This window comes from Pelodiscus sinensis, chromosome 4 (genome assembly GCF_049634645.1).
Source record: "Pelodiscus sinensis isolate JC-2024 chromosome 4, ASM4963464v1, whole genome shotgun sequence".
In the NCBI taxonomy this organism is placed as follows: Eukaryota; Metazoa; Chordata; order Testudines; family Trionychidae; genus Pelodiscus; species Pelodiscus sinensis.
The window spans coordinates 32,887,466-32,910,909 of record NC_134714.1 but is presented as its reverse complement, the minus strand read 5'-3'; the positions used below and the strand labels follow the sequence as shown (position 1 = coordinate 32,910,909).

Here is a 23,444-nt window from a genome sequence, read left to right as displayed (position 1 = left end):
TCAGTTACACAACGCAAAATGTACAGTGCTCATTTTATTTTATTACAAATATTTGCATTGTAAAGGAATATTTTTTTTAATTCACCTCATCTAAGTACTACAGTGCAATCTGTTCGTTTGTAAGCTGCATTTTCATAATGTAGAGATTCTTTTTACATAACTCAAAAATAATGTAAAACTTCAGAGCCTACAAGTTTAAGTACGTAGGGGCATATGAATATTTGGCATGTAGCTACCTTGCAATGCTGGCTACATCAATGCAGTGCATTGTAAATAAGAAGCAGGCAGCATTATTTCCTGCAAATGTAAACAAACTTATCTTAGCAACTGGGTGAACGAGGAGGCCCAAGTGAACAGGTGAATGGAAAAATACTATTTTTTTCTCTGTAGTGCAAATATATGAAATTAAATATGAAGTGTGCACTATACTCTTTGTATTCTGTATTTTAATTGAAATTAATATATTTGAAAATATAGAAAAAAGTAGGGAATGTAAGCGACTAATCAACTCTGATAAGCAAAAGCTTATCTGATTGTTGACACACTAATTGACTAGTCTTTTGCCCCCCACCCCTCTCCCCCGCTGCCTCTATCACAAAGAGGCTACAAGGGGTGGGAAGCGGAGGGGGTGCTGGTGTGAGCTGGTTTATGTCAGTTCCCTCTAGGTCCATGGGAGGGAGCAGGGGCATAGCAGGCGGCCAACTTTGAAATGTACAAGAGGCCCAGCAGGAGCTCTTGTACATTTCAAAGCAGAAGCACCTACGTGGAGTCTGGGGTCAGTAGGATTCCCTGCTGGAACCGGCTCCATGCAGTGTTTCAATCTTTGAAATGCACAAGAGCCCCTGATGGGACTCCTGTACTTTTCAAAGGTTGAACACAGAAGTCCTTATCGACTAATCGAGTAGTCAATGGAAATCCCATTGACTATTCGATTAGTTAATTGAAATGTAACATCCCTAAGAAGTGCAAAATATTAATTTAAAATTGGTATTTTATTCTTTAACAGTGTGATTAAAACCACAATTCATTGTGACTTCTTTAATCTTGTGATATGTTTGCTATCCTTACTTGAAATGTAGTCTTAAATATGAATACTACTATACACATCAGTGATTTTTTGAATGCCAAATATTTTCCTCTGGAATTTTTTCTTTGTTGAAGTTTTTTTTTTTTTAACCTTTCCTTTCCTTTTCTCTCTTTGCAAGTTTAACTATTGTATAGATGTGAAATGGCTCATAAGACAGTATCCACCAGAATTCAGGTATGAATTTTAAGAATGTTTTATACTACTCATAATGAATTTTGCGTGTCTGAAAGTTACCTAGACCTGGATGCATAAAAAGAGCTAGGTCTCTGTTTTAGGTGCTTGTTTCTATTTCAGCTTCAAAGCCGTGCACAAAACTTCTGCTGCTATGTGGCACCTAAGATTGTGCTGTAAATGTTTTCTAAGAGTCTTTCTGCCTCTGATCATGCATGCTGCTGCCTCACTCTCCCTGCCTAAGCCCTCCTGTGACCTGTGGTACCTAGGGTAACCCACATTGAAAATGCCCAGGTCAGGGTAGGCTGCAAAGAGCAAAGCAGATTCTCCCAAAATTGGAGGTGAACATTAATCTTGTCTACATAGCCAACTTTTGTTGACAGAACAAAAATCAACAAAGGGTGTTCACACTTGCTTCCTTTGTAGACAGAACATGTCCACGTTTGAGACACCATCATCTACAGTGTGAGCCAGGCACAGTATGTATCTCACAGTGCAGTGGTGTGGGAAGGCTGATCTCTGCATATCTTAGGATTCCTTCAGAGTTCTCCCATGGCCTTCTCAGCTCTCAGGAGCAGCATCAAGAGTAGTTCTCTAAGCTCTTCATGCTGAGGAGCTGCCTTCATATTCTCACCATAGCAGTCTTGCTGCTGCTGTGTCCCTAGTGCAGGGCAGAACAGGAGTGTTCCCCAAATTGAGCAACACACTAAGCTGTCAGATACTTTCCAGACAGTTCCCTATGAGCACTGGCTCCCTCCCATTTCCCTTCCCCTGCCCTGCACTGTTCAGAAGTGGGGAGGCTGCATGTAACCGTGAAGGTTTGACTCGCAAACCATGCTCCTGATGGCTACCAGTGTTCCCTCTAAGATTTTTCCATCTGTAAGCAGAGTGAGTTTTGTCTTGTGCACCAATTTTGAGGTCATGTGCGCTTGCCTGGACATTTGCCACTGTGGCAGCCAAGTTATTAACATATCTTCTATGTATATTTTGTAAAATCTTATGGAAGAAAGAATATTAAAACAAGGGATAATAATAAGGTTCATGATTTTAAATGTTTAATATGAAGTCAAATAAAAAGAAAATTAATATTGCAAAATTTTTAGTGACCAACTTCCTCTGTTTATAACCCTTTCCCAGACTCTCCCCTAGCTTGATGTAGAGTAGGTGAACTTCCTTCCAGTTGTATGATTCTATGGTTACTGTTGGACTTCAAACATCAAAAGGAAGTTGGAGGGTTTACTAGCAATATCAGAAGTATGAGATCCAGCAGATAAGTTGGAACTACAGCATCTCTCAACTTTTATTAGGATACTAAGGCATGACCACAGTGCATCAATGCAGGGATGCTGAAAGATGTATCTAAGTCCCTATTGTTCCTTCTGTATTTTCCATCTTGCCAGAAGCAAGTCCAGCTGCTGTTGTATGTTAAATTAGCCTCAAGGCTGCTCTAAGTCTGCACTGCTCACAGTTGCGTAGAAGTCACAGGAGGTCAGGAATAATCACAGTGCAGCACTGCTCTAGTTTTCCTCCAAAATATTATCTTGGGAGCTTTATAGTGGGGGGATGGACACCACAGAGCTAATTCCTTGGCTCTAAGCAAGATTGGGCATGCCCTACCTACACAGGGGATAAGACCCAAGTAAAGAAGTGAGATCACTGCCTTTAGGGTACCTTTGTGCCACAGGAGTGTAAAATCGCCACACTGCTTAATGCTGCACAAATAGCAAGGACACCCACTGACACAGCCAGGCATAATCCAGGGCAGGGTGCTCCTTTCCCCTCCTCTGTGGCAGTGATGGGAGCCTGTGGCACACTACTGTGGGAGTCAACATCACCCCTCTCCCCATGGCTGGGTCCCTGCCCTAGCTACTCTCCACCCAGTGTCTGAGCCACGTTGTTTGCTGTCTGCACAGGGCAGCAGAACAGCAACAGGACAAGCAGCAAATAGTGCTGTGTGGGTTGCTGCAGGCCCAGGGTGCTGAGAAATGCCACTATGCATCCTTCCCTCAGGAAGACTGCCCCCACCCCCAAGGCAGAAGGGAAAGGCAACTCACTTGAGGTCTGGGATGAAGATCTAATGTCTCCAGTGCCACTTCGACTGGTGATGATGGCAGATGAATGGCATCCTGATTTTCCCCCCACCTACCCCTCCCGCAGCTGCTTCCTGGCACCCTTATGCCACACTGTGGCCTGGCTCCTGGAGCAGCCACACTGCAGCCCCAGCTCCAGGCCTAGTAGCTGCCTTGTGGCCTGCCACAGGAGAAGCTACCATGCAGCCCTAGTCAAGTTCCAGCCCTTCCCCAGGGTTGAAATGGGGGGCCATGGCTGGGTGGTGACTTCCCAGCTACTCCTGGGTGGCAGCTCTGGCTGCCTAAGAAGCAGCCATGGCCACGTGGTCCTAGCCCTGGCAGGCAGAGGAGCCATGCTGTGGCCATGCAGTCCCAAGCCAGCCACAGCAGACAAAGGAGCCACGTCAGTGGCCATGCAGTGCCAGCCCCGGCAGGCAGAGGAGCTGCTGCCGCAGCCATGTGGTCCAGACTCTGGAACAGCTGGGGCAGTTACTTGGCCCTGGCCGCAGTCTTGGGAGATCTGGGACAGCAAAGAGCTTCCCAGCTGAACCTTCCTCCCCTCTTCCCCCACCCCCAGCAACAGCTCACTTTTTATTGGTGCTCTGCTGCACGGCTCTGCAAAGCAGGTGGAGAATTTGTGTGCGGCCGCACAGATGCACACCTTAGGGAGAAGCAAGATCACCGTGTAAGTTGTAAATAAGCTGAAAAAAGAAATCACACACACCTCTTTATTTTGTCTAGTTCTCCAACTCCCAGTCAGCTCCTAGGTCCAGGAAAATGAGAAGTTACTCAAACTCTGCTTGCTATATGTTACAGGGCTTAGCCCACTCCAGTGCCGCCTTTGGTCTGTCACATGGATTAGCCAGGGCACCCTCTTCTAGTATCATTTCACATCACTGCCAGGATTGCAGCATCCTCTTCATGACACAGCCCTCTGGCTGTGCCACTTTCTGTGTTATCCCTATCCTTCCAGGGGATAGTTTTATAGTCTCTCAGTCCAGTCACTTCGTCAGTGCAGATGAAGAGGGGCCCAGGCCTGCCCACTACTCCAGTTCCTGGCCGAGGGGCCCTGTAGATGTCTGCTACTTGCTGCATCCCTTCTGACTCCTCTGTAGATCTCCTGCTTCTCATCCTCGTGACCCCAGAACCCTCTTTGCCCTGGCCTCAGCCTGCCAATCATTGCAGCTTACCAGGAGCTGCTTTTTAGGACCCCGAGTTTCTGTCTGCAGCACTGCTATGTCAGCGTGCTTGCTGTCCTCCATTTGCAAAGCAACCAGTCCTCCTTCATCCTCAAGCTCCAGGGGTTGATTCAAGCTGCGCTGTGCTGCAATTCTTCTTATGTGGGCCAACATGGCCCTGACTGGTTGCTCTTATAAGCTCCTTGCAGGGCGTATAAGCACTAAGATTTTTAGCAGTTCTTCTGTTACCTTTTACATCCCTACAATGTACATAAGACTTCAGAGTCCATATATTGGGTTTTTAGCTACATGGGTGAGTTTGCTCACTTGTGGAGTCCCTTTGGAACACATGCAAGGCTTGGATGGGTCTGTCAGTCCTTTCCTTTGTTCAGTGCTTCAGTTTGTAGAGAAATTGCTCTAGAGGTAAGAAGCAGGATTTGAAGACAAATTGGAGACTATGCAACTGCCTTTGTATATCCTTTGTGCTGTTATATTTTTGTCTCAAACACAAACTTACAGAACATGTGGGTCCCCTGTTAGCCATTACATCACTACATGTCCTGCTGATTCATAGGTGAAGTCCCTAATTTCTCGTAATGAGTTCATTGTATAGTTAATTATCCTGAAGGAGACATCAAATAGGCTGGGTCATGCTGATGCCAATCTGTCTGGGGGTAGTATTCCGAAACAAAGCATAGGTTGGAGATACAGATATCACACAATTATAACACACACTAGAAAGATATATAAACAAAATTATCATTAGGCAAATCCTAATTCTTCTACTGATTCCTTACATGGCCTATCTTTTATATACATTTTAATGCAGTTTTACAATATTGGTGTCAGTAATATAGTAAATGGTCACTCATACTCCATACAGAGTCACAAGCCCTACAACAGTTCACAAACCAGGGTAAGATAAGCATTCAAATCTCCAAGTCACATGCAGGGACTGATATGATAGGAGAATTCTAACCATGCCTACATCACACACAGTTGTGAAGTGGTGGGGAGATAGTGTCCAGGGATCAATGTCCAAACATTCTGTAGGTTCCTTACAAACATAGGTGCTGCCCCCAGCAATTTGAAAAGGCAAGAAACAAAGGAGTGGGGGGGGGGGGACGTGGAAAACCAAGTACAGGTTGGACCTCGCTGGTCCTGGATGAGGGATTTTGCCAGATCAGAGGAAATTATTTCCAGCCCCACCCTGCTGCCCCACCAGGCTTCCCAGCTCCCTTCCCTTCCCCTCTTCCCCCAGTCCGGCAGCCTAGCTGAGCTGTGCCTTCCTCCATCCCCCAGCAGTGCGGCAGCTTCCCAACTTCCAGCCCCCCTGGGCAGCCCAATTGGGCCAGGTACTGGGCTCCCCTTCCCCCACATGGGGCCAGACTCTCCCCTCGCCCCTCCCCCCACCACCGCCACACTGTGGTGGGACTCTCTGATTCTGGAATATCTGTGATGTTATCAGACCAGAGAGTCCTGGTTTATAGAGGTGCAACCTCTATAAGCAAAATAGTCTATGTAGTAATAGCACTTTTTGTTAATGCCTAACTTTTAACTAACATACACACTCAAAGTGTCTTAGCAGGAAGAAAACAACCAGATACTTCTGTGGCTGCTAAAAAGATTAAACAAATACAAACTTAAGGGTCAGCTTCAAATGAATGAATGGTAGTAAGCCCTAAAACTATATTGTTTGGATGTACAAAAGGAGTTAAATATTGTAATGCTGAGTGTCTCGGCTCCTAGAAAAATTTCTGATTCACCAATTCAGAGTTGGGTGTCTGAACTCTCTATAGAATAAATGGGAAGAGAGGCATTTTAGACTGGTTAACAAAAGCTAGAATATGCTAGGCAAGGAGCTGCTAAGCTAGCTAGTGGAAGATGCCAACAAGAGACTGTGATCATGGAAATAGAAGCGCCTAAGTCCAGGTTTCAGGGAGGCATGTATCCCTGCCATTCTCAGCTATGAACCCTTTGTTGGAGTTAGGCTCCTATGCTGTTTTTGAAAGAAGCCAGGAACTTAGAAAAATGTCCTTCACTTGTAACTGTCACAAGAGGGTGCTATTGCATGGGTGATCAGTCCGGCAACAGTCCCGTAGAAAGGCCCAACATGGAACGATGAATTCACAGCAGACAAAATATGACTTTACCAAACTTTATTGCAAACAATTCAGAAGCAGTTTAAAAGCAATGTTTAAATTTAGTAGTTAGTCTAATGTTAACCTAATTTTGATATCCATTCACACACCTCTCACCCTCTGGGGCTGGCCAAACCCCAGGTAATGTTGGTTATTTTGATTGAGGCAGAAGTCTGACATGCACGTCACCCCAATATGCCGAATCGATGGACTCCGACTTGTGTGACAAAGTGGTGGGGTATATATCCCCTTGGCAAGGGACAGTTCGGGTGGAGTGATGTCTGTTGATTTCACCACCTGCGGGTGTGCTTACGACTGATCTTGGAACATCCTACTTACAACACCCAATTCTGCTTGCCTAACCACGAGCGATAAATAGTGGAATGTCTTTGGTCGAGTTCCTCCCTTGCTGACTCTTCTTATTTGGGAACTTTGTGCGTGCTGAGAGAAGCAAATCTGCACAAAAGAAAGCAGTCTTTTTCTCAAAGTGATAAGTCCATAATCCATCAGGGCATTGACTCGGACCCTAATATGGCCTCTCTTCAGCTCACTTACTGTTAATTCACTCATGCCAATCATTCAGACTAACCATGATTCGTGACAACTTTCAGACCATTGGCGAGAGTACTCTCCCGGGCTGTGGAAGACCAATAACTCAAGTTTCTCCTTGGCCTGAGAGGGAGAAGGGATTTAAAGAGGAATCTGTCACCTCTCTGGGGAGTGCCCTAACTGCGGAGTTATTCTGATGTGGGACTCCCTCTATCTCTCCTGTTTGACACTGTCCCTCTTTGGATAAATATTTTGTCATTTGGGCTAGATAGAGAAAGCAAGCAAGAGTGACTCTGTAGCCTGATGGATAGAGCACTTATCCAGGATGTGAGAGACCTAGGAACTAGTCTCCCCCCCCCAATTCCAATGACTCTTCAACAGGATAGATTTAGGGAGCCCCATGTCAGAGTATCTCCTAGTTTCTTGTATAGAGCACTCACTGGAGAAGAAGCTGATCCTTATGCAGAAGCGGACTTGAATGTGGCTTAACGTTTTCTTCCTTCTTGAAGTGAATGTGTTAAAGAGAAGCATTAACAAAAGTGCCTGCTCCCCTAGAGATTATTTTATTGGTATGTTGTTGGTTTTTTCACTCTCCTTCCTTTTTTTGTTTTTATTTTGTTTTGTTTTCCAGACTAGTCATGATTTGCAGGCAGCGAGCATATTCACACAGCACCCAGGATAAGAGTTTGGGTGCTCTCACAGTACAAGCTATTGTTGATATCTCCCAGTCACTTCTCTTCATTCTCATATTTGTGTGCTCTAGGCTGCTAATCAAAATGTGTGCATTGTTCTTCTAAATGTCACTTTGCTGTTTCCCTCACAGTAGAAATGCAAAGAACTGGAGCATCAGGGAGTGAATAGAACTGTCAAAATGCTGGGGTGAACTTTGAACAGCAGTGCTATATAGATCCAAGGGGATGTTATTGTCTCTCTAAGAAGGAAGAAGAAAAAGTAAGCAGGGACAGAAATTGTATTGAATCAAGTTCTCTAGTTCTTGAGCTATACAGAGTTCTGAGTGGCCTGAAGATGATGTTCCCTATAGCTTGAAACTTCTCTTTCATTTCTTCAGATGACCTAGAGCTCTGTGCAATTCAAAAACTTGTTCTTTCACCAGCAGTTTTTGGTCCAGTGAAAGATATCACTTCACTTACCTTAACTCTCTTATGTCCAAGGACCAACACAGCTACAATGCTGGAAATCTTTCTTCTGAGACCGTACCTTCATGGTTTCTAAATTGCTTCCACTTTTCTTCCAAATGAGTTTGTAAATTTCTTTCTCAGAAGCTTGTGTCTTAATTACTTCTTTAAACCAACCCTTGATGTTATTGATGGGCACTGCAAATTATAGCTCCCTTTCTCTGCCAGAGCATGGGAGATGAGAACCAGAAATTGTAGTTACGTGAAAGAGCTACTATGGTCAATTGCTGCCTGAGTAATCCTACCAATCCACTTTTAATCATTATTAAAATGACCACTTTTTAATTTTGTTTTAAGGAAAAAACCATTATTAATAGTACACGGTGAAAAGCGAGAATCCAAGGCTGAGCTGCATGCGCAGGCACACCAATATGAAAATGTTCGCCTTTGCCAGGTAATTCACGTAGAGGGTTTGTTTTGTCTACAACGTCATTATGTATCTGAACATAAATCCTACCGTTGCTGTAGGCTCTTCTACTGTAAAACATGCATTATATTCAACCTATTACTGAATTAAAAGGAAACCATATCTTAAAAAAAAATTCAATTCATGTGGTTTACAAAGTAAAATATTGTACTCTAAAAGTATATGATGTGGCACGATCTGAGGGTGTTGCTCCTCTTCTCCCTGGACAGTGTAAATAGTGTGGAAATACAGAATTATCTTGCATGTGTAGTTTCCTGTATGTCTCGCTTCTCTTTCCATATCAAATAAACCTTATTTGAAGCTGCATGCAACAAATCTGTTACACCCCAGAAGGCTTTTAGTGTCTTTGGATACACTGTAGGGATGTCATTGTGTAGATGACTACATGATTAACCAGTAAGCCTGGGCTTCTCAGTTAATCTTATCAACTACATGCATTTTCCTCCTCCCTCACCGCCTCTGTATCGGCTGGAGCGGGAGCTGCTGCCTGTGAGGAGCTAGCTTAAAAACTGACTCCCATGAGCACCGCATCTACCTGTCCCCCCACCTTCACACCTTGATAGAGAGAGGCAGCAGCACAGACAGTGAGGGGTATACACTGGAGCTCATACGCACAGGAAGCCAACTTTTAAGCCAGCTCCCCATGTGTATTGGCTCCCGCAGACTCACTCGCCCCCGCCCCCGCTGCTTCCTACAGAGGCTTAAAAGCCATTTTCTCCCCCTCCCCCCCACCAGCACCGGCTCTGAGGGCCGGCTTCTCCCCCCCCCCCCCCCCCCCCTTGCACTGCAGTTGCTGGAAAAAGGGAGAGCAGCGGAGACTGCCATGAAGCAGCCTCTGTCTGCAGCAGGCCCATGGTCCCTGCAGACGGGCTGCTTCTGCTGTGGAGCAGCCTCTGTCCATGGGGCACAAATAGTTGTGTAACCACTAAGATTTCATGTCTTTACATAACTATTCAATTACACTATATCTAATATGCTTAATACACTGTTCTTACGATACCAAAAGAACTTGGGACTAATTTCAGTGTCAAACAACAATGGTTAAAGGTGTGATATATAAAGATTACTCACTTCTAGCAATTGGAGATTGCATGTATAGATGCTTGGGTTAAAAGTGATGTTCTTGGAATTATGTGACTTTTCCACTAGAGAGCAGTAAGCTAAAGTAAAATACAAGCAGCAGGATTTTTTTTAACAAAATAATTACGTAGTTTTTTTGTTACTCTAGGCAAAGCTGGACATTGCGTTTGGAACCCACCACACGTAAGTAATTTCAATGAAATAGGAAAGTCCAGTTTTTAAAGAGAATGTTGAGGATGCTGTATAAAATGGGCTCATTTGGACAAGTTACTTCTAGTACTTTAAAGAAAAATTCATAGGGTAGGAAAACAGGGATATAAAGATTTGCTTTTGAACTTAAAGGCTAGTCTGCACATTGGTTGAGACTGAGGTTTTGAAGACCATGCAGAACACTAATTATTTACAAATGGTTATAAGTAGGGCCCTACTAAATTCACAGTTCATTTTGGTCAATTCCATAGTCATAGGATTTTAAAAATAATCAATTTCATAGTTCTTCAGATGTTTACAGTTGAATTTTTCAGTCTTTTATTGCTGTTACCATAAGAGTGCCCTCCCAAAGGAGGTGTGAAGAGTTTCAGGATTGCCATTCATACTTCTGCACTGCTGATGGCAGGGGCACAGCCTTTCAAGCTGGCAGTGCCCAGTTCTAGTTCCAGCATTGATTCCAGAAATAGCACAGAGTTGTCACAGGATATATGGGGGTGTCCCTTGGAGTGGACCACCTATGGTAGGAGCTCTCAGCTTAGGTGCCTCCAGCCCCTCCCCTACAATAGCTAGATATCATGGGAGAGAGAAGATTTCATGGGCTGTGATGAGTTTTTCATGGCCATGAATTTGGTAGGGCCCCATTCACAGTGACTTGTTTCATTTCTCAGCCATAGCTAACTATATGAAGGAGGCTTAATGTTTTTAGCTTGGTTTTTTTTAATTTGATTTCTAATCTTTGATTCAAAAAATTCTATGAAATTAGAACAAGCTGGTGGTTTAAAAAATTGAAATTGGGGGAGTAATGGAGGCTTGCGAGTTACAGGGATAATTACGTAGTCTGGAAACTAAAGGTAACAGTGAAGAATCAAATTTTGGAAATAGTTTAGGAATTAAAGCAGCTGTTCTGTAATGAATGTTGAACAGCTTTCAGTAGAACAGGTCACTCTGATATGCTGATATTTACTCTTGCAGTTACAGTTCTTGCTTATGGTGCCACACGAACATATCTTTAAAAATCTTTACAAATCCAGACTAAGGATGTAAAATCTCATTTAATCCGTTAACTCTTTAAATGGGGGCAGGCAGTGGCTAACCACTGACATCCCTAAGCCAGACTAATGGTCATTGTGTACCAAATAAAGATAAAAAGGAAGCTGATGTCTTGTTGGAAAGTTTAAATGGGGGGTGGGTGCACGCGTGCGCACGCGCATGTGTGTGAATGATCTCCACCCACACATTTAAGACGAAACTTGCATTTTATAGAATGCTTGTGATTGACAGGATGTATTGCTAAAAACAACACTTCTAACAGTGTCAAGATTGGAATCTGAGCATTGTATAATAAATCAGCAGCAGCCTTCCTGGATTTTTAATGATAAAATAAGCTAAGAACTTTTCTGTCAGTAAAACAGAAGTTATGGTGAAAGTCACTGAGTTGAGAAGGAACTTACCATTCTCTAAGCCAGTGGTTCCCAAACTTTTCAGCATCACGCCCCCTTTTTTTATTTTTGAGAAACCCTCATACCCCCTCCCCAAAAAGCAGCAAAACTTGGGGTGGGATTGACGGGGGTATGTGTGGCTGGGTCGCTTCACGTCTCTCCCGCCCCCCCCCCCCCCCCCCCCGGAATTTCTTCACAGCCCCCAGGGGGCACTCCCCCCAGTTTAGGAACCCATGCTCTAAGCACTATTTAAGCAATAATAATTTTTTGTTTAATGATGCATATGCTGGTTTACACATTCTGAACTGGTATGAATTTAACCCTAGATGCTCTTACACTTTTTCCCATGATCACACGTAGTATGGAAGAGGAGCAGGGACACTGATATATGGCTTGGGACCCTACCTTTCCACTTGATTATCACTGATACTTTCCAGTGGCATATTTTAATCTTGGACAACTTTGATTTTAGACATGACCGCAAAAGCTCTTGCAGAATGAAATGTCAGAACATCTTTGACATTTCTTTTTCTCCATCTGTTCTTTGTTTTAGAAAAAAAGTTATAGGCAAATAAAACAGTCTTGTTTTGGGAGGAGTAGAAAAAACGGGAAGCAAAAATGTTAGATTTTTAAGTAACTGCCTCAGAAAGGAATTTTAGAAAATGGGAAAACTGTCACAGATGGACTCTTTACAGCTTGGTCTAGTGGCATATTGAGTTTGCAATCTGATAACCAAAAGCTGAAAATGTTCTTAGTCATTGGACACTTTCTGGTTTTAAGATAGAAAAAAGGTACTTAGACTTTAGATGTTCCAACACCTAGCCCTGTTGAAAATGGTTGCTGACTTTCATTGAAACTTATAAAAAGATTAAATGAAACTAGAAAGTGATTTTGGAAGAATTAGCATCTTAAATGAACTTTTTCATTAATATGCCTGCAGCTGACCTTCATCTTGTTTATCTAGGGATGGGAAGGTAGGGCCAGGGGAAAAGAAATCAGTACTTGTAACAGAGTCATACTGTTCCAGTCAGTTTCTCTCTGCAGATGAGACTGTCTTTTCCTGACTTAAAAACATTAGGCTGCTATGTTCATTATTTACAAAAGAAGCAGTTCTTTACTTCAACAATAGCAATGCTGTCATTCCACTATCATCCTTAAAAACTCTTCAAATGTTTGTGTGTATAATTAAGTGGTACAAATAATATTCCATAGCATAGCATGAACATTCCATCTTCATTAATGTATTCTCTGTATCCTGCACTACATTCTGTTCTCCCAATGTGTTTTTTTTTAGTTTTAAATTATGATATTATTTCTCTCTGACTAATGTTTTTAAATGGTGTATCTCTGACTATCAAAGCTGCATTACCCTAAAAATCCAGTCTGTTGCAGATGGAGCTTTGTGGTCTCCTGTGGGTCCAGCAAGTGAAAATATTTTAATTGTAGATCTTGGAACATGACAATACCCTTTTCATTTCAAGACAAATTGAAAGGACTATAATATAGGAGTGTACCCTTTCTTTGTGTATTCCTATGGGGGGTGGGGGTGTGGTTTGTGTGGGTTTTTGTTTGTTTTTGTGGCATCGGACTGCACAGAGTCAACCGCTGTGGGGGGTTCTTTTTAGGTTGCTGGAGGAGTATTTTTGACAAATTTTAACTTGATCGTTCTTATGAAGATTAGAATTTCCTAGAATCGTAAGACTGGAAGGGCCTTTGAGAGGTCATTAACTCCAATCCCCTGCACTCATGACAGTACTAAGCACCATCTAGACCAGTGGTCTCCAACCTTTTTGCACCCAAGATCACTTTTTAAATCTCAGAACAAGCAAAGATCTACCGCCCCATCCTTCCCCCAAGACCCCACCCCTTCCTTGAAGCCCCGCCCTCTCTATTCTACTTCTCTCCATCACTTGCTATCCCTAGCCCTTATACACTATACTGCCACTTGTTTTCCCCAATTCTTATGTAGGAAGAGGTTTTCCCAACATTTGGCCTGTCTAGACTGGTTTATGTTAGAAAACCCCTTTCTTTTGGAATCCCCTTTATTCCCTGTGGAACGAGGAATATAGAGGTTACCGAAAGAGCATGTTTTCTCTTCCACTAAAAAAAGCAGAACAAATGCATCCCTGGATGCAGAAGAGTTTTTCCAGGATATCTCTGAAATCCTGGAAAATCTCCTGCAGTCTAGCTGTACCCTCACTGGGTTGAGACAGGATGTGTGGGCTCTGGGGTGGGAATAAGGGATTTGGGTGTGGGAAGGGGTGAGAGGTGCAAGCTCTGGGAGGAAATTTGGATGCAGGAGGAGGTGAAGAAGGGGATGCTGGCTCGGGGAGGGGGCTCCAGGCTGGGGAGTGTTGGGGTCAGATGGAGGGTTGGGGTACTAAGCAAGCCACAGGCTTGTGGATGTGGGGGTTCAGGAATTTGGGTTGGGGTATGTGAGGGGCTCAGGGCAGGGGGTTCCAGTGTATGATAGGCTCAGATCTAGGGTCTGGGGGGGGTGCAGGAGTGTTATGATGCTGCGGCCAGATGGTGACCATGGATCTAGACCATCCCTGACAGGTATTTGTTTAATCTGCTCTTAAATCTCCAATGATGGAGAGTCCCAAACCTCCTTAGGCAACTTATTCCAGTGTTTAACCATCCTGACAGTTAAGAAGCCCATTGCTTCTTGTCCTGATCACAGGTTAAGGAGAAGTATTTTCTCCCTCCTCGTTGCAACAACCTTTTAGATATTTGAAAGCTGTTATGTCCCCTCTCAGTCTTCTCTTTTCCATACTAAGCAAATCCCAATTCTTTGAATCTTCCCTCATAGCTTATCATTCCTGGGCCTTCAATTTGTCTACATCTTTCCTGAAATGTGTTGCCCAGAACTGGACATGATTCTTCAGTTGAAGCCTTATTAGCACAGAGCGGAAGAATTACTTTAACAGGGTTCATAAAAGAGCTAGATAAATACATGGATGTTAAGTCCTTCAATGGCTATTAGCCAGGAAGGGTAAGAATAGTGTCCTTGGCCTCTGTCTGGAAATGGATGATGGGAGAGGGATCATGTGATTACCTGTGTTCACTTATTCTGGGGCATTTGGCATTGGCCACTGGGCTACATGGACCTTCAGTCTGACCCAGGATGGCCATTCTTATGGATCACATGATGATCAACTAATACATCCCAGAATGGTGTGGTCTTTTGTTTTTTCAAGTCTTACACTGACTTGAGAGATGTAAAAGCATAACAGTTATATGTGCTGCGGGCTGTGCGATATAACTTTTATACTGCAGAGCCCTTAGCATGGGGAACAGGTGTATAACCAGAATGGAAACTGATACGCTAATGCTTATCAACCATTTAAACTATTGCACTTTTGCATCCCTAGTTGACTCATATTTAACTTATGGTCCAGTATGACTACTAGATCCTTTTCCGCAGTATTCCTTCCTAGGTTGTCATTTCTTATTTAGTATGTGTGAAACTGATTGTTCCTTCTGAAGTGGTGTACTTGCATTTGTCTGTATTGAATTTCATTCGGTTTACAGGCAGTCCCCAACTTACGCGGATCCGACTTATGTCGGATCCGCACTTACGAACGGGGCTTTCTCGCCCCGGAGCTCGCAGGCAGCTGCTCCCGGTGCCCCGGTGCCCCTGGTCTGCTGGGGACCGTCTCCAGCAGACCAGGGGCATCGGGAGCAAAGCCGCAGCGGCGGCGGGTCCCGCGCCAGAGCAAAGCCTCAGAGGCGAGGCACCCCGCTGCTGCGGCTTTGCTCCCCGTGTCCCTGGTCTGCTGGGGGGGGGGGGCGCAGCTGGTGTGCCCCCCTCCCCCCAGCAGACCAGGCTTTTGTTGTGGACCCTGGGGCAGAGCAGCTGGGGTGCTGCCAGTTGGTCCCGCAGCGCCGCTCTGGGCACTACTGGACCAACCTGGCAGCACCCCAGCTGCTCTGCCCCAGGCGTCCTGATTCAGCCGCTGCTGGTCAGTTTCAGCAGCGGCTGAATCAGGACGCCTGGGGCAGAGCAGCTGGGGTGCTGCTGGGTTGGTCCAGTAGCGCCGCTCCTCGGCGCTACTGGAGCAACCCAGCAGCACCCCAGCTGCTCTGCCCCAGGCGTCCCCAAGTCAGCCGTTGCTGAAACTGACCAGCGCTGACTACAGGAAGCCCGAGGCACAGTTGCTCTGCCCCGGGCTTCCTGGAATCAGCGGCTGATCAGTTTCAGCAGCAGCTGACTTGGGGTTCTTAAGTTGAATCTGTATGTAAGTCAGAACTGGCGGTCAGTTTCAGCAGCGGCTGAATCTGGACGCCAGTTCTGACTTAGAGACTGTAGGTTTGTTCTTAAGTTGAATCTGTATGTAAGTCAGAACTGGCGGTCAGTTTCAGCAGCGGCTGAATCTGGACGCCAGTTCTGACTTACATACAGATTCAACTTAAGAACAAACCTACAGTCTCTATCTTGTACAGGCAGTCCCCGGGTTACGTACTTTAGACCATTTCTCTTGTTTGTCTAGATCATTTTGAATTTTAATCTTGCCCTCCCAGCTTTGTAATGTCTGCAAACTTTAAGTGTTGTTCTATCTAGGTTGTATTTCCTTAGTTTGTTCATGAGAATGTGATGCAAGACGGTACTGAAAGCCTTACTATTGCTTCTTTCCATCTGCAATGCTTGTTTTGCTGTCAAATATGATATGTTGACGTGATGTGATTTGTTCTTGACAAATCCTTGCTGACATTTACATATTACCTTATAATCTTCTAGATATTTGCAAACTGAATGCTGAATTACTTGCTCCATTATCTTTTTGAGTACTAAATGTAAGCTGACTTTGGCTCACACTGTAGCATAAAAATACTTCATAGTTTAACCTTCCGGGATAATGAATTTGATGTATGAGTTTCCCAAAATTATGTTGAGATCTGTACTTACTTTGTCTCAACTACTTCCTGAGCACAAGTGAAACTATGGTATCGATTTTTCAATATCTGGTACCATTCAATACCAGTTTAGTGTTCAGCACTGTTCAAAGATTAAAGCAAAGTTTCAGAATGCTGTATCAGCCTTATGATTTTCAAGTTAGAGTCCATAATAAGGAGGCTGCATGATATTATTGCAAAGGATGAGCTGGAGGTCCATTGTAAACCTGTTTTCACTGCAGGGGTGTGCACTCATGTGTATTTAAAAAATCAAAACTGTCCGTGTGGGCACACGCACGCACATTACAGGATTTAAGTTTTAGACCCTGATACTGCAGTGAGCTCCACTTAGGTGTCAGGCTGACCAGACCCTACTAAAGCACCAGTCCTATACAGTCATTAATTTCCAAATTATTTGGAAGGAATGGGGTTTAATAGTATAATCTTTTGCATTTTTATTGTGTTCTGTATTTTCTTACTGTGATACTTCATGGTTTTTGTGCATTTATATCTAAGGAAAATGATGTTGTTATTATATGAAGAAGGTCTTCGAGTGGTGATACATACATCAAATCTTATTGATGATGATTGGGACCAGAAAACTCAGGGGTAAGCAACCATTTCTTTGTTATATTAGAGTCTTTGATACCTACCAGCTCTTAAATAAGGAGGCTGCATGTCTTATGCTGTATTGTGTGTTCAAGATGGCCTGAAAAATTATTAGGAATGGACTTTTTACCTCCACTTTTCTTGGTAAATGAGTAAGGCCAGATGTTTGACTGTATTTTGGGGAGGGGCAGGTTGTCCTAGTTTTACTATCTGCATTGGCTCTGCAACATGATGTTGAGAAACTGGTATTATCTGGGCAATCACAATGAACACACAACTGGAGACAAGATTTGGACCCCACACCGCCTTTAATTGATGTTAATTCATGATCATAGAAAAACACAGTCAGACTTTCAGATATGGATGGATTTGAAAAAATTATCGTCAAAATGTTAAGATTTGGATGTGTTAATCCTCACTTAGTCATTCAGCAAGTGAAATGACTATCTCATGCATAAACTTGTGCATCCCTATTGACTTCCAAGAAAAATACAGTTGCTCAGTTCATTCTGAAAATAGGGAGGTATTCTGAGATGTATAGATTTATTGTAAATTAGCATATATAACCTGTACCTGTGCATAACCTGTGGTTTTTCCTAAACGTGTTTATATTTAAAAAAAAAAAATTAACCAGTGGACATGTATAACCTGCGGGTTATATACGCTACTTTAAGGTAATTGCACATACCAGGATAAACTGCATCTTCTGTTAGGTAGCCAACCTGCTGCCAGCGGGGGAAACTTAGAGCGCAGCACAGGTGAGCTGGCTGGCCTGTGGGAGGGGAGCTGCACTCGCACCCAGGCTCCTTGCACCTGCAACCAGGCTCAGCCCATCTTTCTCTGGGTGGGGGGAATGGAGAGCGCAGTGCAGGCGAGTAAAAATAAACTTGTATACCTCGCAGGGGATGCGGGGGCAGGGTTTGCAAAAACGTGTATAAGCCACAGGTTATATATGCTAAAAAACGATAGGTAGATATAGGAGTCTAAATATAGGCAGCCAAGTATGTTTTTTTTTTTTTTAAATATTCTTGGCCTATTGTATGTTCTTGCTTATTAACTGACCAAATTTTGTCTGGAAACAATTGAGATGCAACTAAACATTCCATGATCCCATTATTAGAGTGTATCTTTTCAGAATAAAACTGCACTTTAATGTGGTGGCTTCCAGGTGAGTATTAATAATGGTTGTTTTTCCTTAGGAGTTGATTGTTCAAATACTGTATGTGTATAATTCTCACTGCCTAAGCCAGATTGTCAACGCAATCTAGGTGTCTAAAGATGTAGTGAGTACCCCACACGCTGCTTTCTGTATCAGAGGCAGTAGCCTGGGAGGTTGGGAGTGGAGCAGGCTTTTAAGCAAGCTCCCCATGTGTACTGGCTCCCACGGAGCTGCCTACCATTCCCTTCCCCTCACAGTGCTGTCTCCCCACCTGTGTAAACATATAACTGCTGAAAAATTCAGCGATTTACAAGTTTAAAAAATGCTTTCTAACAGCCTTAGTAGTGAAGTGCTTAATGTTTTGAAAAATCCCCTAATCAGGTGAGTCAACTAATTCCCTAAATGTCTTCACTAAAATGTCATTACCGATGAGAAGAAATCAAGGATGGCTCGTCTTATAGGATGAGCAGCGTGGGAGGTAACTCTCAACAGTAAGAGTTGAGCTCATCTTTGCAGGAACGTGCTTCCGTTTCAGATTTTGGTAGGGGGAATTTTGTTGTGAAATCCACAACTTCAACATACATTTAAGTTGGCTAATTTTTTTAATTGCTAAAGATTTGAGTGGTGATATAATGCTTTGCAACCTGGTGCACAGCATACACGCTCAAATTTGGTCTGATTGCCCAAAATTTGAGTGAGGGGCATTGTGATTGGAGAACTGAAATTTAACCCCACATCAAAACCACAACTTTAACAAATTGTGGTCACAATTTCAGAATTAAAAAAAATTACACCTTTCTTAGCTGTAGTAGCTATATGTAAACATTGTCCCCTTACCATTATATCAGAAATCTAAACAGGCATCGTTTTTATCATTTCTGACCACTTACGGTTTTGTGGCAAATTTCAGGCCTTTCATTATGAGAAGTTGTACTCACTAGTTTTGCAAAGATTCACCCATTTAGATAGAACTTTCTGAATATTATGAAGAAACCAAAGCAGATACTTAAAAATACACAAATTTAAATGTTTTCTTTTATAGTTGGCAGATATATACCAATTCTGTTGATTTGTAACAGATACTAATATGAGAAAAAAATGTAACAACAGATTTTTGAGGAATATTGGCTCGTAAGCATTCTCTCAAGACAGTTATAAGGCTGAAACAGTATTTAGGGCCTTCTTAAATCACTCTCTTATGGCGGGAAGTCCTGGCTAACACGCTGGTCTGATAAGTGACAGTAAATTAAGAAAAGTGTTGGAAGAAGAGCTTCCATTAAAATATCTTTGTTTTCTCATCCCTCACTGACGTTATTCTGAAATATCACAAGGAGGAGGGAGAAAAATTGTTCTCATTTTCCTTTCATCAGAGGCCAAGAAGCAATGGGCTTAAACTGCAGCAAGGGAAATTTAGGTTGGACATTAGGAAAAACTTCCTAACTGTCATGGTGGTTAAACACTGGAATAAATTGCCTTAGGTGGCAGTGGACTCTCCAGCTCTGGAAGTATTTAAAAGCAGGTTAGATAGACATCTATCAGAGATGGTCTAGACAGTGCTTGGTCTTGCCATGAGAGCAGGGAACTGGACTCAATGACCTCTCGAGGTCCCTTCCAGGCCTAGTATTCTATGATTCTATAACAGTCTGCATCTACACTACAAGCAGTTATTTTGACACAATGTCAAAATAATGTCGAGCTGAAGGACTTATTTCTCCGACTCCTGTAACCCTCATTTCACAAGGAGTAAGGGAAGTCAGAGGAAGAGTGCTCTTTCTTGGACTTGTTGCTGTGTAGACAGCGCCAAAAGCTGAAATAACCTATTTCAATTTAAGCTACACAATTGGTGTGGTTCCAGTTGCGTAGCTTATTTCAGCTTTAGCCCTGCTGTGTAGATGTGCTCTGAGAGACTTTTCTTGGCAAACCATTTCTAAAATAGTTGTACAAGAGCTATATTTTTCCATCAGCCATCTTTAATCTCTACTAGACACGTCCGAATTTTAGAGCTCATCACTTCACAGAAGCAAATGCCTTTTATAGGTTTTTCAGAAGCAGCAAAAAACATCATAATTTTTGGGTTTAAAATATCTGTTTAGAGATGTCTTTCACTTCAGAGCTTTAATGCTATCTAGTGTTTTTCTGCCAGTTGGATTTTACAGAGAACCAACCAGGCATGAAACTGGCCTAACAAATTTCCCTACTTCTGAATCATTTAAAAATAAAGAATAATTTCTTATTGATCAGAACTTCCTCCATCAGAATTTGTGTGTGTAGAACCTCTGGCATCTAGTTGTAACAACATGCAGGATTCCTGGTATGATGGCTTCCACAAGAATTGTAGATGTTTCAGTTATGGAAGACCGTGCATATCCTTTGATAATTTAACAAAGGCTTTCGTTACTATAGCTACAGTAATGTAAAACTGGAGAGAAATCTTGATGTTGGTTTAGTCTACCTAGAATGCAGATTAACTCATAAGGATGCTTTTCCATTTGCCACAGGGAAGAAAATAAAACCCAAATGTTTTGTTTTTTCAAAAAAAGTCTGTGTTTAATTCTGGTTTGTGTAGTGGTGGTTGAAATTGGCTATAAATAATCCTTCTTAATCTCTTTCCCTAAGGAAAAAATACATTGTGTATGACAATTTTGCTGAAGGACGAGATTTTTTTTAAAGAGAAAATGTTTTTTTAAAAGCAACTAGTAGATTGTTAGATGTGATAAAACCACTTTTCACACAAAAGCAGATCTATGCTACATCGACATCACTAATGGCAGAGGTTCTGTCTTTTCGATCAGCATACAGTAGGATATTTTATTGTTCCTGAATTTGAAAGAAGCATTACTCACTGTTCTGGAATGTCCAAGATAGTGCTTTATTTTCTATGATCACTAATTGGAAACCTTGAGCGAACCTATACTGATGGGTTAAGCAATAGCAGCAAGGCATTTTCAGCATCTGTATCTCTTTGAATGCCACTTATTTTACATAGCATTAGTGTCAAAAGGCCCCAAATCATGAGTAGGGGCTATTAGACTTGATGAATGTCTGGAAGGACTCTCTCCTCCCACAGAATTTGAAATTTAAAAAGGTAACCTCTGTCTCCCTACTCTCTACCTCTCTCCTTGCCACGCTTCTGTGCTCCTCTAAATGGTGCGGGAGACTTATAATCTATACACAGAATAATTAGGTGGTGGCAGACAGTTAAAATGTTGGTTCCATGTGTTTTGTTTAATGTTTGTATGGTTTTATTTTCTGTACCAAACCATCTTTTTCTGGTGAGGGAGGACTCTGGAATGACATGAGGAAAGGATTCTTGGGGCATAAGAAGGCGGGAGGGTGGGGGTGAATGAAAGAACATAAAGTAGAAAGGAAATGAAGTTGGATAGAAGAGGGGAGGGGTAGGAAGTACACTGGGCAAACAGCAGAATGAAGCTACAAAGCTTAAAGAGTTGTGTGGGTAGGATGCAGAGCAGATCTGAAGGAGTACTAATGGCATTACAGTGAATTAAGAGAAAAATCCAGAGTTCAAGTTTCAAAAGTTAGAGATGTCATCGCTTTGAAGGCAGGGGCACTTCTGTGTTCAGATCCTCCTGATTCAGAGAACAGATGAAGAGATAGGACTGGCAGACTATATGATTTGTGTGTCATCCTCTGCTGTAGGCTTTGATGAAGAAGCCTACACCCACTATTAAATATACATCTTTTTATTCCAGATTTAGGTGTTACTTACGTAAACCAATCAAAGCAGAGTGGCAAACGTAGAAGGAAACCTGCTTACGTCTGGGTTGTGAGGAATTATTGAGATGCAGTGGGTTATTATTGAAACTACTCTGAATAATTAGCCTCTAATTTTCTTTTTTGTTTTAAATAGTAATGGCTCTGCTCGTTTAGGCCCAGACTCTCCAAAGTATCCATGTGGGCAGACTCTGGCAACCATTCAGTCATGAGACCCATTATGGGAATAAGGCTATTTCCTGAGAGTCCTTTTGCAAGATGAGGGCCATCTGTAGCCATTCTTCCTTCTGTGCAATTGCTGCAGTACTGTTTAGATTTGCACAATCTAATTCAAGGAGTGGTTTGTAATTTCTTAGCAATAAAACAAGATAGGATGGATAAGGTTATTTCTTTCATTGGACCAACTGTTGGTGGTAAGAAGGACAAGTTTTTGAGCTTACACTGAGCTCGTCTTCTTTCTCTGGTCAGTATACTCAGTCCCAGCAAAAGAAGTTGGTCCAGTAGAAGATACTTCACTCACCTTGTCTCTCTAATGTCCTGGGACCAACATGAATTTGGCCATGAAATGTTAGCTTTGGAAACTGAGAAACAGCATATCATAGAAATCATGTGTGGAGAACTTCTTTGTGCCTTAGTAGTTTCAAAAGGTTGTCTTATCTTCTAGTATGCTGAGAGAAAAACTCTTCCTTACTCCTCTTAAGATATCGAAGAAGCTAGAACTGGAGACTTAGGTTAGTGAGGAGACTCGTGACAGGAGCAATGGTGCCCTGTCTAGAATCCTAATCTTCCGAAGAGGCCAACACTGGGTTCCTTTGAAGGAGGATGGTGGCAGCTCCATATTCTCAATAGTAGAAAGGATTTTGGGAGATGACGGACTCCCTCTTCTTGTGTCCCCTCTTCTATGCATTTTGGAGTGACAAATGATTATCCTTATAAGAAGGAAGTGGGACATAGATCTTTCAGGCTCTCTAGCTTTGGTTCACTGTTTCTCGTTCCATGAATTGGTAGACAATTCTAATTTAAAGCAGTGCAATTTTCAACTTATCACAGTTCTGGATGCAACTATTACTAGTCATGCTGAATATTTGCATTCAGACTATATAACATTTACACAGCACTGTACATCTACAGGGGATGAATAGTCAAAGTAGTGCATAGTCTGTGACCTATTGAGTGTAATTACAGTTTAGTGTTCTAGGAAATTTATAATGGATAGTATGTTTTCAATTCTGTTCTGGCAGAATAATAAACTGCACTCATAGTTAACCTTCTGTTTACGTCTGAAGTGTGATCTGCGGTTACTATGCATGCTTAACAAATTAAGACAGTCATTTTATTAGTACAATTACCAGAATCATCAAATAACTCAAATGTTTCTACCTGGCATTCTGACTAGGCTGCTGTATCTTGTTCTTTGAATATATGTAATATGATATGTAATAAGTGAATAAATATAGTGACTTGAAAATGTAGTGCCTTATTGTTTCATTGCTACTTTCTT

General features: G+C 42.5%; 1 protein-coding gene across 5 annotated transcripts in view; it reads left to right on the top strand.

Annotated features, from left to right (window-relative positions):
* TDP1 (tyrosyl-DNA phosphodiesterase 1) overlaps positions 1-23,444 on the top strand; it is a 115,528-nt gene that overhangs the window by 7,153 nt on the left and 84,931 nt on the right. For all 5 annotated transcript variants that reach the window (XM_006122341.2, XM_075926727.1, XM_075926728.1 and 2 more), the window contains exons 4-7: positions 1,206-1,261; positions 8,689-8,785; positions 10,047-10,081; positions 16,960-17,052. In XM_006122341.2, coding sequence (XP_006122403.2) covers positions 1,206-1,261; positions 8,689-8,785; positions 10,047-10,081; positions 16,960-17,052 — 281 coding nt within the window. The remainder of the gene's footprint in view (positions 1-1,205; positions 1,262-8,688; positions 8,786-10,046; positions 10,082-16,959; positions 17,053-23,444) is intronic.